We start from the raw sequence: 16,428 nt of genomic DNA, 5'->3' as shown, positions 1-16,428 counted from the left end.
TGGGGGAGGAAGATCCCAGCATCTCTGTCTTGTTCCGCTTGGCCAAGCGGAACAAGACAGAGAATTCTCTTCCATTTCCTGAGCATCCGAACAGCAGGAGGGAATGACCCAGAATGCAAGAGGCCGTGAGCAGATTAACCACTCGCCGCCACACGTGCCCACACGTGGAATAACCTGCACGTTTACAGGGGTCGCCCTGCACGACCCTGAGAAACCGTCTGCCTTCTGTGCCCTTCGCTAAACACTGACCACCCCCCCCAAGTGTGCTGACACCTTCCTCCTCTTCACCCCGCAGCAGCACGGGCCTCCGCACACAAGGGACTCTCTATCCCAAATGCTGCCTGGCCGGGCGGGCATTAAGCTCCGACATAAGTGGCTTGTGAAGGTGGGGGTAAAGGAAGGCAGGAGGCCTGCCTGGGGCCGTGGTCCCTGATAAAGGAAAGGGTCACCCTGGTGTGACTTCCGGAGCCTCGCTCCCTCTGCCGGTGCCCAGCCCACCACCGTCACCTACAGTTTTGATCCCTATTGAAGACGCAGCTGCTGAGAAGTCCGGCTGTCCTGAGGGGTCTGAATGAAAGACCTGAGAGTGGATGTAAAGCAGGGAGAGAGATGGGAGAACCAGGTGGGAGAAGCCACGGAAGAGAGAGGCTGGGCACCCAAGACACACGGGTCCCGCCATCAGCCCTCCTGATGTCCACGGGCAGGAGAGGGCAGCCCACACACGTCGGCATCCTCCCAGCCCTGCTCCCAGGGGGCGGATGTTCCACGCTGGCCCACTGTCCAAAGCGACTCCAGACACCACGCTGCCTGCCCCGCGCTCTCCCCAGCTCCTGCAGCGTCGGTCCCCAGCCTCGCCCTCCTGGGAACCCCTGCCGCCTCTCACCCTGTTTGCTGGTCCAGATCTACCCAGCTGTCTCAGAGGCAGCCCCGGGCAGACTGATTCCTGCCGCAAACACGGTCCGTGGGTAACTGAAAGGTATCTGCAGGGATCCAGCTGTTCCCCCATCCCATGACCGCCCTCCTCGGCGGATGAGAGGGACCAGAGGGGTAAGGAGAGAACACTGCCGAGTTCAGAGGCTCCCGGCTCCTCTCCTGGACGTGCTCTGGTGGCCGACAACCCTGATGGTGAGGATGAGGACTCCCCTCCCCTCACCAAGCTCGGAGGGCAGAAGCATTACCCCCAGGGAGGTGGGGCGCTGCAGTCACTGGGACTCAGGTGCAGGGTCTGAATCCCTCACTGGCACTAGCTCTCTGACCTTGACCAAGTAAACTCAGTTTTCTTATCTGAAAAATAAAGGCCGTCATAGTAAATCTTTCATAGGGTTTTTACAAATATTCAATGAGTTGCTTTATGTACCGAGCACAGTAAAAGTATTTGTTGTCAGGACTAATATCTTCAAAAGCAGCATTAAGATGCTCAAGGAGGGAAGGGTCCAGATTCCTGCAGCCCCCGTGGCAGGAGGGAGAGAACAGGTATTCCTGGCAACACCAAGAAGGAGATTTCTGGTGACTGGATGAAGGCAAGGTCCCAGGGCCAGACAGGCCTTGGGGACATAGCCCCGGTCACGCAGACAGTTCCTGACATGCGGTCCGTATGAAACTGTGTCTGTGTCTGTTTCTGAAGGATTTCATAACCACATGGAGACAAGCCTGCCCTAAACACAAACATCAACAAGTCCACAGCAACGGTAATCATTCTGGGCTGTGGGATCTGCCCCAAGGGCAGAGCTGGAAGGTGCTGAGAGAAAGAAGAAGGGAGAGACCTGGAGAGGGAGGGAAGAAAGCTAGGGGAAACTGCTAACAACCCCCAGGGCTCAACCCCTTCCCCAGGAGGGTCACCAATCCTCTCAACGCTGGACCCGAGGGCAGCCTGAAAGGACTCAGGTTTACCCCAGCGGTGCCCACCCTGTGTGTGTGTGTGTGTGTGTGTGTGTGTCTGTCTGTCTGTCTGTCTGTCTGTCTCCGCCCCCCCCACCCTTCCTCCCACCCCCTCCTCTTGTTTTTGTTCCCCTCTGCCCTCCCCTCAGGGCGGGGGGCTCCGAAGGCTATGGCATCTTCTTCCCTGGCTGGGGAAGCTGCTGCAGAAGAAGCCGGAAGGTGGAGAGGGGGTGAGGGGGGAAGGAACTGCGGGCAGGGTTCCAGGCTGCCGAGAGTGGGAGCAGGGCTCAGGGAAAGGGAGCGGGGTCTCTCTTCTTGGGAAAGCCTTCCCTGCCAACTCCAGCTCTTGGGGACGGTCCCCTCCCCTGAAGAACTCCACCGTGTACTGTCTTTGCTACACATTATGCTTTGAGTCAATTCAACACACTTGAGTATCTACTATGTGTCAGACACTGTACAAACAAAAGAGGAATAAAACACAATCTCTGCTCTCAAAGTCTTCAATCTATCTGGGAATAAGTGAAGCTCCAGAGGGCGCAAAACTAAGTGTTTCGGTAATTCTGCCCAAGAACAAGGAGCATTCGATTAAGGACAGACACAACAGAGCATGAGATAACATTTTTAAATGGTGAGGAAGTCCCTTTTCAATTATCTGCAAAGATGAAGTCTCCATTTGATGTCAGTACATCTTTAAGCTCTCTGACACTACCTAAGCTTCCTTCTTTCTTTTAACCTTTTCTTCTACTTTTTTAATTGAAGTATAACTGACATATAACATTATGTTACTTTCAAGTGTACAACCTAATAAGCCTCCTTCTCAACAGAGAGTGAGCCAGCCTCCGACCTTCTGCAGCCAACTGCGTCCAGCTGGAAATTAGTGATGTTGTTGTGTTTCTGTTGTGGTTTATTTTTGTAGTTATTTTCTATTGATTGGTGTGTTGGTTTTCCATTGATAATAATGATACAGTATTTCCTTTTAAAATAAGTTTAAGTTTAAAAAGTGAACAACTTAGCAAAAACATTCAGCAAGTAACAGTGTAAATAGTAAATGGCAATTTACTATTTATCATGAAAACAGGTAAGCAGGGGTACTCAAGATCATGATCACGGTACTAAAATAACTGAAATTGTGAGATCCTTTGGTCAGAGGAACCCAGAAAAGAAGCAATCAGCATCTAAGCCTTTGTGACTACATCTCTTCTCCCAACTAGACATCAAACGCCCCGCACCTCCTCCCTTTGGGGAGGCCTAATCCACACATTAGCACGTTCATTCACTCAGAAAATGGAAAAGAAATTCAACCCAGCTCACAGGAAGGGTAAAAATCGTGGAAAATTAAAGCAAAATGTGGCAGGTGGGAGAGCCAACTTGGGCCCGTGGCAAAGAGGAAAACCCAGTGCAAGAAGCAAGGCCACACTGTTCCTACAAAGACCTGGGGAAGTGATGGCACTTCTTTCTAGGACATTCTGCAGCCTGTGAAGTATCTTCGCCCGTGGAAGGGGCTGCTCCAGGGCTCAGATGAGAAGATTGGCCCAGCGTGGCTAAGAAACCTGCACAAAGGCCACGCCCGTGACCCCTGCTTGCCGCCCTCTGCGCTCCAGATTTCTTCCCTCTACCTTCTGCCGCCACAGAAGTCCAGGTGACAGCAGGAGATAACTCCCACCCAGAGCCACTGGTCTTCCAAATGTTCTGCCAGCACAGCCCTGCTCCCGGGCCCTGGCCCGAGCCGGTCTGAATGCGTCCCCCCAGCTGCACCCGGAGGGCAGGACATAGCAACGCACACGGCGTCCTCTGCGGATGGGCAGCAAGCCCCGCCCAGGCCGGGCCCCGGGCTTCAGCTCCGAAGCCTTTGGTGGTTCCCCAGTCTGCACTTGACAAAGAAAACACAACCCGACAGCACACCCTGCAAATCCCACTCCTTCCGACTTCCCGATCCTGAAAAGGTGCTAAACCCCGCAGGCGCTCTCCCAGGCCTGGGAAACCTCGACCCTCCAAGGGCCGGTGGATGAGTGGAGCCCCCGGGGCTGGAGGAGCTCAGAGAGGGGGCGCAGCCGTCCACAGGCAGCCATCTCCCGCCTCGCGACACCTGACAGCGAGCCATCCCCCAGCGGAAACACGACAAGACGGTTACAAGAATACCAGCGGTCACCTAGCCCAGGCCCAGGGCCCGGTCCCACGACGGCAGAGCTGCTGGCCGTCACGGGTGGGAGGCAGCAGAGGGACTCCCAAACCAGTGATGCCCGAGGGACCGTGATCACATTCTAGAAGACGTGGGGACGGACCCAGAGTCCCCCAGGAGCCCCACGCAGCACACGTCCATTTCCATGAACCTTTCGGGGCAGACTCACACACTCTGGCCTCAGCCAACCTCCTGGGCGAGGAGGAGGGACAAGGCCGAGGGGCAGGCAGGGTTTCCACCGTGCACCGTCTGCTTCAGAAGACAGTAACATGCATGGCTGGCAAACGGCTGACAATCCTGCCAGCTCTCCTTCCCTTCGCTCCCGCTGTCCCCTCGGCCTGTCCTCCCTGAAGTCCCGATGCACAGAACAGGGGAGGCAGGGAGCACGTCAGGGGCCTGGTCGCTTTTGTGGCCTGGATGTAAACAGGTGCATTATCTCCCCTGGGCAAAGGCCACAGCCCTACTCAGACTCGCCACGCACCCACCCCTTGCTCATCCAGAAAAGTCGGGCTCCTCAGCAGCACACACAGCGAGGAGCTGCCTGTCCCCGACGCCAGGGCAGGCAGGGCTGGGAGACCCTCAGAGGCGGGGACCACCTGCCCAGGTCACAGTGCTCCTTGCAGAACCCTTCACGGAAGTCCTTAAAACACCAACATGCTTAATTCCAACATTCAAACTAGGGACAATTTTAGTGGAAGAACTCATAGGATAGGCAACAGAAAATCACCACCAAAATCAAATGCAAAATTAAACGTGATGGGCCAATTCTAAGTTTTCCCATTAATATTCTTCTACTCCTCACCCACTTCCTCTGCCCTCAGCAAGTACACCCTGGCAGCCAGGTGCTAACAGCTCCCAAAGGCTGAAGGGAAAGACACATAAGAACGATTTTAAATTGAGAAAACTGTCTTTCTCAGTGCAATTTCTGAGAACACTGAGAAAACAGTCTGCAGCGAAGAGAGGGGGACACGTAAGGCTGGTGGCCCAGAACCATCCTCAGCATCGATCAAGCACCGGATATAACCAATGGTGTCCCCAGACCTCAAAGGCTCCAAGAAAGACCTCACCACATACAACACCCAGGTCCGCTAAGCCTTCCGAACCTGCACCTCCTCCCCGGCGTCCCAGCTGGCAGAGGGCGAATCTTCCCTGGAGCGCTGATAAACTAGCAGATACAGCACACTCAGCTCTGCTGGGCCCCAGGCATCTGGGGGCAGGGAGAGCGAAGGTGATTCAGTCCAGAGCTTCAGGGCAGGAGTGGAACTTCTCCCGGTCACCCAGGCCACAGGTCACTCTCCCAGCGCTCTCTTCCCACCTCTGTAACTGCACTTTTAGACCTGACCGTGTGACTCCCTGTGGTCACGTCTGCTTCGCCTAGCAGACTAGAGGCCTCAGCCCCACCTCGGAGGTGAACGTCTGCTAAAGGGAGAGGCAGGAGAGAGGAGGCCAGAGACGGAGCCCGGCGGGTCTTCTCTGGCAGCTGCTTCCCTTTTGGGCATCGTTACAGCTGAAGTGACTAGCCAAGCAGTCCCTGGCTGACAAAGACCTTGAATTTATCAAACGACCAGTGGAGAAAGGCCTTCTTTCTCCATGCTTGTCTCGGAGACCGAAATATCTAGCACTGCCGCGAAGAGGGATGGTTAGCAGGATAGGGGCCGACTGTTCCCCGACCCTCTCTTCACCAGACACAGAGACTGATGTAAGTGAGAGGAGCAGGAGTGACACACAAAATACTGAACCACCAGCAGAGCCCAGCATTAAGTCAGAACAGGCACCAGCCACGGACCCCCGACAATCATACGCAGAGGCCCAGACACCAGGCTGCCGCCAGGAAGATGACAGCTCAGCTGCAAGCAAGATGCACCTACCAGAAGGAGGTCATCTCCCGCATGACTTACTCGTCTGCACAGACTCTCTGCAATCAGGGTCTCATCTGCTGAAGATGTAACTAGCAGCGGGAGCTTGTACAAGTCACATCCTCTTGACTGCGGTTCCCACCCTCTTACGGAATTGAGAGAAACTCCAAGCCCTTCCAGCTCACATATCACATGACCCCATTTCCGGGTACCTCACAGATTGCCCCTGGTAACAGAAAACCGGCAAAACACAAGCAGGCCAAGGGGTGCCCAGGCCGGAAGCCCTCAGCAGGTCAACCACTGATGCCTGCCCTCTGCTACCACAGGGGGGAATGGGATAATCAAAGCCCAGAACCTCCTTCCAGCCCCTTTTGAGGAATCCTAGGACTGCTAGAAGCTCACTGATCAATGAAAGACACCCGGACGTAAAGGACTTGAGGAAGAGCCGCCCCCAGCTCCATCTACCTCTGTTTAAACCCTTGGCCCGCTTTTCACCAGAGCCATTTCTTTGATAACCTGGGCAGCGTTTGTCTGCATGGCAGGGGGACCATCTAGGCCAAACACCACCCTGCAGAGTCGCTGTAAGAAGGGAGGGGGACAGGAGGTAGGAGACCCGGTTTCCAGGCACAGCCCTGTTCCCCAGCAGCCTGGCAAGAGACCTCTGTTCCTACATCAAGGGGACGAGAGCTGGCCCAACCATCCCAGTGGGGACACCACGAGCATAAAATTAGAATATTGAATGTTAATTTTTTTTCTTTTTTATAATTGAAGATTAGTTAATTTACAATGCTGTATTAGTTTCAAGTGTACAGCACAGTGATTCAGTTATACATGTATATTTTTTCAGATTCTTTTCCCTTATAGGTTATCACAAGATATTGAGTATAGTTCCCTGTGCTCTACAGTAGGTCCCTGTTGTTTACCCATTTTATATATAGTACTATGTATATGTTAATCCCGAACTCATTTATCTCCCCCTCCATACCTTTTGGTAACCATAAGTTTGTCTTCTATGTCTGTGAGTCTATTTCTGTTTTGTAAACAAGTTCACCTGTATCATTTTTTTAGATTGCACATATAAGTGATATCACATATTTGTCTTTCTCTTTCTTACTTCGCTTAATATGATAATCTCTAGGTCCACCCATGTTGCTGCAAATGGCATTATTTCATTCTTTTTTACGGTTGAGTAGTATTTCATTGTATATATGTACCACACCTTCCTTATCCGTTCATTTGTCGATGGACCTTTAGGTTGTTTCCATACCTTGGCTATTGTAAATAGTGCTGCTGTGAACAATGGGGTGCATGTATCTTTTCGAATTATAGTTTTCTCTGGATATATGCCCATGAGTGGGATTGCTGGATCATACGGTAGTTCTGGTTTTAGTTTTTTAAGGCACCTCTATACTGTTCATGAATGTTAATTTTTTAATCACAAACTCTGAAAAAGGAAATTGATATTCACCCAGGTTTGGGGGACTTGACTTGCCCTCCTTGCTTCTCTCTGAATCCCCACCCCCAGGCTGCCTGGAGGCCTCTCCTGGGAGATCGGGTCCACCCAGCTCTGCTCTGCTCAGCTGTGCGGTCCAGAGGGCTGGGGCTGCTGGAGCTGTCTTTGTTGTGCTCTCTGAAGTTCCCTCGGGGCAGGAAAGAGGCAGGTGAGACACCCTGGGCTCCAGCACATGGCTTCCAAGTGGGGCAAGTGGGACAGGAACACATCCAAAGCCAGGGGGAAAGCATCGTGTTTTCCCCAGTCATTAGTGCAAGTCAACAGCTGCGGGACTGCCATGCACACCCGTGAGAGCGCGGCAGCATTGCCAGGAAACAGGATGGACTGGCGCGTGATTCGATGCCGCATTCCCTGCACTCCCTATAGCCTTCCTTAAGAATGCAAACCCCTACCCCATTCCTGAGGAGGAAACAGACTAATCCTATGATGGTGTCAACAGGGGTGTGGGAACCCCCAGCCCGCAGAAATACACCGCTCCCCTCACTCCGGCGTCCAACAGCCTGCTTGGGGCCTGAGGCAGAGCGAGGGACAGGAAGACCTCCAGGGGACGCTGTCGCCCTAGAAAAGCAAGTAGCATGGTTTTCCTAAGGATTAGGGAATCTCCTACATCCTAGTTTTCCCAGCAAAGCAAGATTATACACGTAAGAGAGAAGACAGTGCAGGTCTGAGAGTCTATAATCTGCAGGGCTGCAAACTGATACCATAAGAGGAGAAATGGTCACCCGGGCTGGCCTGGTCCTTCGGGGAGGCCACCGCAGCCTTCAGGAGAGCAAAAGGCCCAGACTGGTGGTGGTCACTGCTCTGCGCCCACCCTGTGCCCCTGTAACGGAGCACAAAGCAAAGGCACCCCTAAAGCAGTCCCCTTTTCTAGATCAATATCTCCAGGCCCCTGCAGAGAACCTCTGTGAATTCTGGGGAAGGAAAATTAGGAAACTGCTATCAAGGGCTTGTCACTTCTCCCTGGGATGGCAAAGCCCCCAGAAGGTCTCCGCCGGGGTTGAAATCCCAGCTGGATCACTCGGCAGATGTCACCGTGGCAGAGTCACTAGCCTCTCCCAGCCTGTCTCCTCCTCTCCTCGAAAAGATGGGACTCACACCCGCCTTGCGGGATATTCACGGAGACTCAAAGAGGATGCACAGGTGGAAGCAAGATCCCACGTTATGAGACGTACAGAAGGCACTCAGGAGAGACAGTTTCCTTCCTTAAAGCCACAGACCACATCACACTCTAAAGACAGAGCAATTTCCCAAAGCTGCCCTACCACTGTCCGAGGGCCTAGGAGGACGGAGGTGCCCATCAGCTGTTTAATCCGATGTATGAAAACTCTTCCCTGAAAAGGGGTGATGACAAAGGTCAAGAAACAGTGGACTCTGGTCTGAAGAGAGTGAGGCAGCGTTTGATTTTCCCAGCCTGCCAGCTTCTCCCATAAATGAGCCCCACTGGGAGGTCACAATGTCGCACACCTCAGAGGCCCCCTAGACGACTCCTCTTGAGCCGGCACAGTTAATCTGGGTTGACGTGTCAGGCGTCAGGGCTACAGGGTGAGGGGTCAGGTGTCAGAGTCATCCTTTGCCTTGGCGGGAGGGGGTCTCCTCTCCGCAGAGAGGAGTTTGGTCATTCCCGGGGTCCCACCCGACACCAGGTCAGAGAGGAGAGTTCTGCCTCCTGAATGAAGCTGTGGGCTTCCAGGACCTCCCAGCTGGCACTGTGCCCCTTCTACGCCTGACTCTGCCAAAAGCAGCCCACGGAGCTGCCGGAGACGCAGGACCGTGTGCTGATTAAAGGCAGCTCCTGCTATGGGTCCTCTGGCGCCCTAATCCCAGGAGGCCAGCGCCGAGCAGGGGCCGCCTGGTCCCCCTGTCGATGCCCCCTCTCCACTCCCAGTTGGGAACGTTGGCTGCTCACAGAGATGAAGTTCGGGGCCACGCCTGCTGGAGTTTCCGGGCCTGCAGGCTGGGAGACGGTCTTTACTGCCAAGTCCACAAGCAGGCCCTCCAGGCCCACCAAGTGCGTCACATGCTCCAGGCTCTGGGGCTCGCTCCTGGCTCTGGATTCCCCTTGGTGCTATCTGAGTCTCTGCCTCTGTCCCTCGGGCTCAGTCTCACTCAGGGTAGGAGGTCTGGGAGCGCTCGGGAGGAGGTGAGTCCCAGGAGGCCGTGTTCAGCCCACCCGCTCTACAGCCTGTCTGGAGGCTCGAGGCTGGGTAAGTCCCTCAACTGCTTTCATTAGCCTCCCATTCAGCACTGATGCTCAACTCCCGACAGGGGGCCCTCATTTATCCGAACTGGCAGTGAGGATGCAGGGGTCTCTGTCATCCACAGGCACCTCCAGTGAGGTCTCATTTTTTTTATTTTTTTTTGGCCACACCACGTGGCATACGAGATCTTACTTCCCCAACCAGGGATCAAACCCTCGCCCCTGCAGTGGAAGCGCAGAGTCTTAACCACTGGAGCGCCAGGGAAGTCCCTCCAGTAAGGTCTTTAGATGAAATTCTAATCAAATGACCAAACGTAAGAAAACAGAGCCAACTGTGGTTTAGTCATCCAATAAATACTGAACAGTCTTTAAAATATGAACATGGACCTTGTCAATACACGGCAATACGTACACAAAATGAAAAGTGAAACACCAAATGGAAAGTACACATCAGTTCTCCTCCTGTCTAAAGCACCGTCAGATACCAACTAGGGTCTAAATGAACTCCACGATACTCAATCAAGTAGAGTTTGGTGGCTGCACAGTTCTTTCAGTCTGTAAGGTTAAGTGAATATTCTTCATGGGTGTCTGATAGAAACCCATTTCCTCTCCATTTGTCTTCAAATCAAAGTGAAACTAGAGCCTAAGAGGCGGTCCAGCCCGGAAGAGTGGGGACAGCCGCGCAGGTGGGGCCGCTGCACATGCTCTCCAAACGGCCGCCAGGTGAAGCCGAGCAACGTCCCCGCCCCCGTGAGGCGCCAGTTCCTGGCTGCTGCTCACGGCCAGAGGCTGAGCATCCTGACGCACAGAAGAACGGTTCAGACCCCAACAGGCCCCGAGAAAGCTGTTCAGACCCTCACGGTCTCCAGCTCGAACCAGGGTTTAGCACCAACATGGCATGTGGGCTGGGGGGTGGGGGTGAGAGATGGAGCAGACCATGGGACACTACCCTGAAGGAGGTGACTATTCATTCGCAACCTTGTTGGGTGGCAACTGGGTGCTCTTTATCATTCGGGGAGCGACTAGGTAAACAAGCGTTCATCGGTTAGAAAAAAGGGATTAGATGCACGTGCACTATGTGAATGATCCGAAAAATATAGTGCTGGGGGGAAAAAGAAAGAAGCAGAATGGGTTGTAAAACAGAGCTCCTCTATGTAAATCAAAAACGCATACAGTTCCGAGAAACCATCACCACCAAGAGGAGCCTAAGGAGACATGACACTGAATATAAAGTGGGATCTGGGCTGGGATCCTGGAGGAGAAAAAGAGAGAAGGTAAACACTAAGGAAATCTGAACAGAGCAGGGATTTTCCTTAATGACAGTGTATCAATATCGGCTCATTAATTCTGACAAATGTACCGTATTAATAACAGAGGAAACTGGGTGTGTGGGACAGGGGAGCTCTCTGTCCAATTTTTCTGTAAATTTAAAACTGTTCTAAACAATAACATCTATTTTTTTAATGAAAAAAGAATTGCATAAAGCGAAAGTGACACTATGCATTTCCCAGAAACACGAGGCATTGGAATGATTGCCTGTGGAAGGAGCAGGCAGTGAAGAGTGAAGGGCAGGGGGTATTTAAAAAAGTCACAAGAAGGACCTTTGCAGACCAATGATAATAATGCACCATGACTGAGCACTGTAATTAACTCAACTCTGCATCAGAGGTGCCAAAGCAAATAAGAATAATTAATTTTTAGAAAAGAGAAAGAAAAAAAAAAAAAAACACTGTAAGATAGTAGGTCACGATGGCTACATGAGTGGTGGAAGCCCTAATGACAGAAGGGACTTGGGGAAGGCTGAGTAGCTTGGAAAGGCCCCAAGAAAGAACAGTTAAGTCAGCCTTGAAGCCCGGGGTAGGGGCCAGGAAGGAGGTGCTTTGGGTGGGTACACAACAGGAACAACAGTCCAGGACACACTCCACAGCCCCACCTAACACTAGTCAGTCCTAAGAGCTACCTCTGGGCCCTCCTAATTCCCAGCCAAAGCCAGGAAAATCCAATAGCAACCAAAATGAAACACGCTGGAGGGCTGCAAAGACAGTGGCGATACTAGGGAGTTAAAGGACAGTTACATTGGATTTCAGATTAGCAACAAATAATTTTTTAGTACAAGTATGCCCCCAATATTGCATGGGGCACACTTAAGCTAAAAAAATTATTTGCTGTTAATCTGAATTCAAATTTAACTAGGCATCTTGAGTTTTTATTTGCTAAATCTGGCAACTCTCAATAACAACAATGCAGTTAACACTCATTGTTACTATTCTAGATACTTTACTTGGTTGTCTTAGCTCATCTTCACAAACCAATGAAGAATGTATTGTTACTCCCTTTTTACAGACAAGGAAACTGTGATTCAAAAGGATCGAGTCACTTGCCCAAGATCGTGAGGCTGGCAGATGCCAGGCCTGGGATGTGAACATCTGGACTCAGACTCCAGAGTCCAGCTCTGGAGCAGGTTGCTGTCTCCCAACTCGGCAGCCACACGAGGCCCAGGCCTCCGCTCCCTGAGCCTCCTTGACTCCCTGACACCCAGAGAAGGTGCAGCCTCCCATGGTGGTGGTGTCAAGAGCTCCTTGTATGGCCCTCCAAACACACCGCTACCTAAAGAAACCTTCCCACCAGACCCCAATCAGAGGCACCAAGCAAGCTCTGGGTTTCCAAAAGTCAAAGTCAGCACTCCCACAGCAAGGGAGCCCCGAGTAGCCCTAAAAGGGCACAATGTCCCTACAGTGGTGCAAAGAATAATGAGAGAAGGGGTCCTGGTTTAAGAGTCTGAATGAGCAGCACAGGTCCGCACCAGGGGTCTGAGCCGGGCCACATAAAAAATGGATGAATGACCTCTGGGGGTCCCTTCCAGTTTGGGGATGGCATTAATGGGAATCTCACAAAACAGGTTTCTGAGGAGAATGTCACCCCACCCCTCAGCATGACACCCTCTTCAATAATCATAACGAGTATTTATTGAGCACCTACTGCGTACCAGACATTGTGCAAGATGTTTTCATTGCCCCTTCTAACGAGGGAGCATATAAAACTACAATCCTGCAGGACGTCTATTATTTTGCAGATGAGGAACCTGAGACTCACGGACATCACTTATTTATTCATCTAGCACTGGTTAAGCTCCTACTATGTGCCAGACTCTGTCCTAGGTGCTAGGGATACAGCAGTGAACCAAACAAGACCCCTGCCTTCATGGAGCCAGTAGGGTCACAGATTAAAAAATAAACAAATCTACCATGTTATATTTCAGGTGCTAAGTATGATGAAGAAAAGTGAAGCAGAGTCAAGGAACAGAATGATAGGGCTGGGGGTACTTTACCTAAGACGGTCAAGGAAGAGGTCTGGAAGGAGGTAACATTCGAGCAGAAGTCTGTAGTGAGGGCCTGAGCATGCACAGGTCTGAAGAAGGGCGCCCAAGGCAGAGGGGACAACCAGCGCGAAGGCCCTGAAGTAACAGTGACCAACACACAACCCAGATAAGGCCCATGGGCTGGAGCCAGCACGGGAGGGTGGGAGGGGTAGGAGATGAGTTTGGAGGCAATGGCGAGGCAGGTCATCTTTAAAGGATCGTATGGTGTGAAGAAATGCATGGAGAAGTGAGTGACAAAATGGATGCATGGACGGACGAATACGTAGACAAATGGATTTCCAAAGGCTGGCTACTGATCAGAGGTCAGAATACATATAGCTCACAAGTAGATAAAACATATCTGATGTTCAGTTCCTAAATAACCAACTCCCTGAAGGCCCTAGGCAAGCACATTCCTTTTTTTTTTTTTTTTTTTTGTGGCTGTGCAGCTTGCAGGATCTTAGTTCCCTGACCAGGGATCAAACTCATGCCCTCAGCAGTGAAAAACGTGGAGTCCTAACCATTGGACCGCCAGGGAATTCCCACACATTCCTTAATAATGTAATTCTTCTATACAGAAATTTTAATCCAAAATTCAACAGGCAAACCGGGTCTTCATTCGAAGGAAACCATTACAAAGGCCAGAGGATGGCGAGCCAGCAAGAAATGTCTTGTCTTCTGTCTCTAACTAAGCCAACTTCCACAGAGCAGATGGGCACCCCACCACCAGCACCGGGGATCCCAAAACTCTTCCTCAAATCCTTGAGCAAGAAAATCTGGTTTGCCCACCAGAAAAAAAAAAACAATGCCAAACGCCAGAGCAAAGCCAAGGCTTCCTGCAGGAGCCCAGCCTGCTCAGCCATCCCACCCCGTACCCTCTGCACCTGCCCGACCTCACCTCCAAGTCCTTCTCCAGCTCCAGCCCGGCCTCCACCAGGTTGTGCTCAAACTCCTCCCGTTGCTCCTTCCTCTCCTCCTCCAGGGCGTCGAACGGCCCCAGCTCAATGTCACCGGCAGCCCCCGCGTCGGGGTCCTTGCCCGTCTCGCCATTGGAGACGATCGCCAGCGAGTGGCCAGGGGAGCCGTGGCCGGGGTGCGCCCCGCGTTTCCGGTACTGGTAGACGAGCACGTAGTCGACCTTGCTCTGGTTGTCGTGGAAGTGCATGCGGCTCAGACGGGGCTCCCAGGACAGCGGCTCGCTGGCTTCCAGATAGTTGTTGATGACCTGGCCGGAGAGAACAGGACACGGGCGGCGGGGTCCAGTGAGGGAGGGGCGAGAGGCGCGGGAGGCTGACCTTGTGCTCTGGACCCCCGGGAGGGGGACTTGGAAGCCAGGCCCTCCCGGACCCAAGGAAAGGACAGAGGGGCCCCAGTTCATCGGCCACGACGGGCCCGCGGCGCCTCCACCCCCTACCCAGGCCCAGCCCGGGCCCCGGCCGCCCGCCGCTGCGGCGCCCACGCACACGTGCACGCTCCGGTACCCGGATGCGCGGGCGCCGCGAACGCCGCGCATCCCACCGCCCGCCTCCCTTCGCGCCCCGAGCCCCACGCCCGCTCCCGCCCGTGCGCACAATCCCGCACTCGGCCTTCCTGCGGCCGCGCCCGCACACACTGTGCACACGCGCGTCACCCGAGTGCGCTCTGACACGCGGGCCCCCCGCACACACCACGACACCCCCTCCTCCTTGCAGATGTGCGGCCCTCCTGCAAACACGCAATACTCACCGGCAGGTTCTCTGGATCCATTGGAACAAAGGCCGATTTCTAGCCGCCTGGCCCACCCCTGCCCCCACCCCTCGGGGATTCACTGTACACTCTGCCCCTCACAGCCCCACCTCCTCCCCCTCCTCCCCCTCCTCCCCCTCCTCCCTCTCCTCCTCCTTCTCCTCCTCTCCAGCCACTGGCGAGGACCCTGCCAGAGACGGCGGCGGTCCACTCCTGTCTGCTCCCCGAGGTGGGACGTTGAGAGAGGAGGAGGAGAAAGCACGAGGCAGAGTGGGGGGAGGGACCTGCCTCCCCCCCTTGGGTGTTTCCCTGTTTATTACCGCTTTGATACCCAGCTGCCTCTGCAGCCCCCTGAGAGGTCACCTGGGCAACCAGATGAAGCGCCAGGCACAGGAGAGAGCCTCGGAGCCGCCCCAGCAGAGGTCTGGTTCCTCCGACCTGAGGGAGGGGAGCCGGGGAGTCTGCAGACCAACAGGCGGGGCCCCCTGGCCTTTCACACGCCCGCCTTCCGGGTCCTCCTCTGACCAGAGGGCCCCGGCGCTGCTGGGACAGCGTGTCACCATGACTCGGAGAGACAGGAGAGGAAAAGGTCCTAACAGAAACCCCTCCCCCGACACCTGCCTCCCAGGTGGAGGAACCCCCAGTCCACAGGCTTCCTGGGGACCCCTGCACAGGCCGGCCCATCCGCCTACCCCAGTACTCGCAGAGCTGTTTGGGGAGCTCCCTCCACCGGACGCCTGGCTGGAACATCGGGTGAGACCGCCCTGGAGACCCCGAACTCCGGGACCCGGCACCTGGAGGCATTGCTGTCCGTGTTTGGGGCCCTGGCCCCCTCTGACCACTGTCGGGGGGCACAGACGGCGTGGCGAGCCAGGGAGCAGGGGGATATCTGTGTGAGGCAAGGACAAAGGGGGACAGCAGCTTCAGGGGATGGGAAACCCGGGGACCCGGAGAAACTGAGGCGGGGACACCAGGGCGACCCTAAGACGGCAGCCACATCTCCCCACAGCTGTCCCCTCACCCCGGTCACTCCTCACAGGCTTAGTTAGCCAGGTTCACGCTGGCCGCAGGGCTGGGGGTGTCCCCATCTCTCTCTCTCTCTCTCTCTCTCTCTCTCTCTCTCTCTCTCTCTCTCTCTCTCTCACACACACACACACACACACACACACACACACACAGCCACCAGCAGGAACTCCTCCCGATGACGGCTGCCATACTCTCTTATGATTCCCAGACGAGAGGAGAGGGGTGGCACCCAGGGGGCAGGGTGGGTGGGGCACTGCCTGGAGAGCCAGCCTGAATTAATGCCAAAGGCTTAGCCTTCAGGGTCCCTCCTGAGGCAGCAAGACCAGCGGGCACCCTGGCAGCCCTCACGCCCCTCGAGGAGACAGCGAGGACAGACCAAGAGTGGGTGCAGGGCAGGGGCAACCTCTGACCAAAGGGCCACCACCTCCAGGGCCCTTGAAGGGTCCCCATGCCCCTGCTGCCCCCTGGCCCCCCCAGAGCAGCCCTTCAGGGCACCTAGGCTGACACCTCAGCTCTGTCACGTGCTGGCCCTGAGGCCTCTGAGCCTGTTTCTTCAACTGTAAAATAAGGAGAATCCCAAACTTGTAGGATGGAGTGAGAGTGAGAATGAGAAGAGATACACATGCAAAGCACCCGGACAGTCATTAGACTACAGGTATGCAATAAAAAAGTGGTTATTATCATTGTTCATATGTT

At 54.1% G+C, this 16,428-nt stretch overlaps 1 protein-coding gene across 1 annotated transcript in view; it reads right to left on the bottom strand.

Moving 5' to 3' along the window:
* ANO2 (anoctamin 2) overlaps window positions 1–16,428 on the bottom strand; it is a 347,746-nt gene that overhangs the window by 319,207 nt on the left and 12,111 nt on the right. Inside the window, exons 2-3 of the mRNA XM_057557057.1 lie at window positions 15,399–15,595; window positions 13,880–14,206 (exon numbers count right to left, since the gene is read on the bottom strand). Of these exons, the coding sequence (XP_057413040.1) occupies window positions 13,880–14,206; window positions 15,399–15,595 (524 nt within the window). The remainder of the gene's footprint in view (window positions 1–13,879; window positions 14,207–15,398; window positions 15,596–16,428) is intronic.

Source organism: Balaenoptera acutorostrata, chromosome 11 (genome assembly GCF_949987535.1).
Source record: "Balaenoptera acutorostrata chromosome 11, mBalAcu1.1, whole genome shotgun sequence".
In the NCBI taxonomy this organism is placed as follows: Eukaryota; Metazoa; Chordata; class Mammalia; order Artiodactyla; family Balaenopteridae; genus Balaenoptera; species Balaenoptera acutorostrata.
Note: the sequence above shows the minus strand (reverse complement) of the source record. Positions and strands in the feature narration are given on the sequence as shown.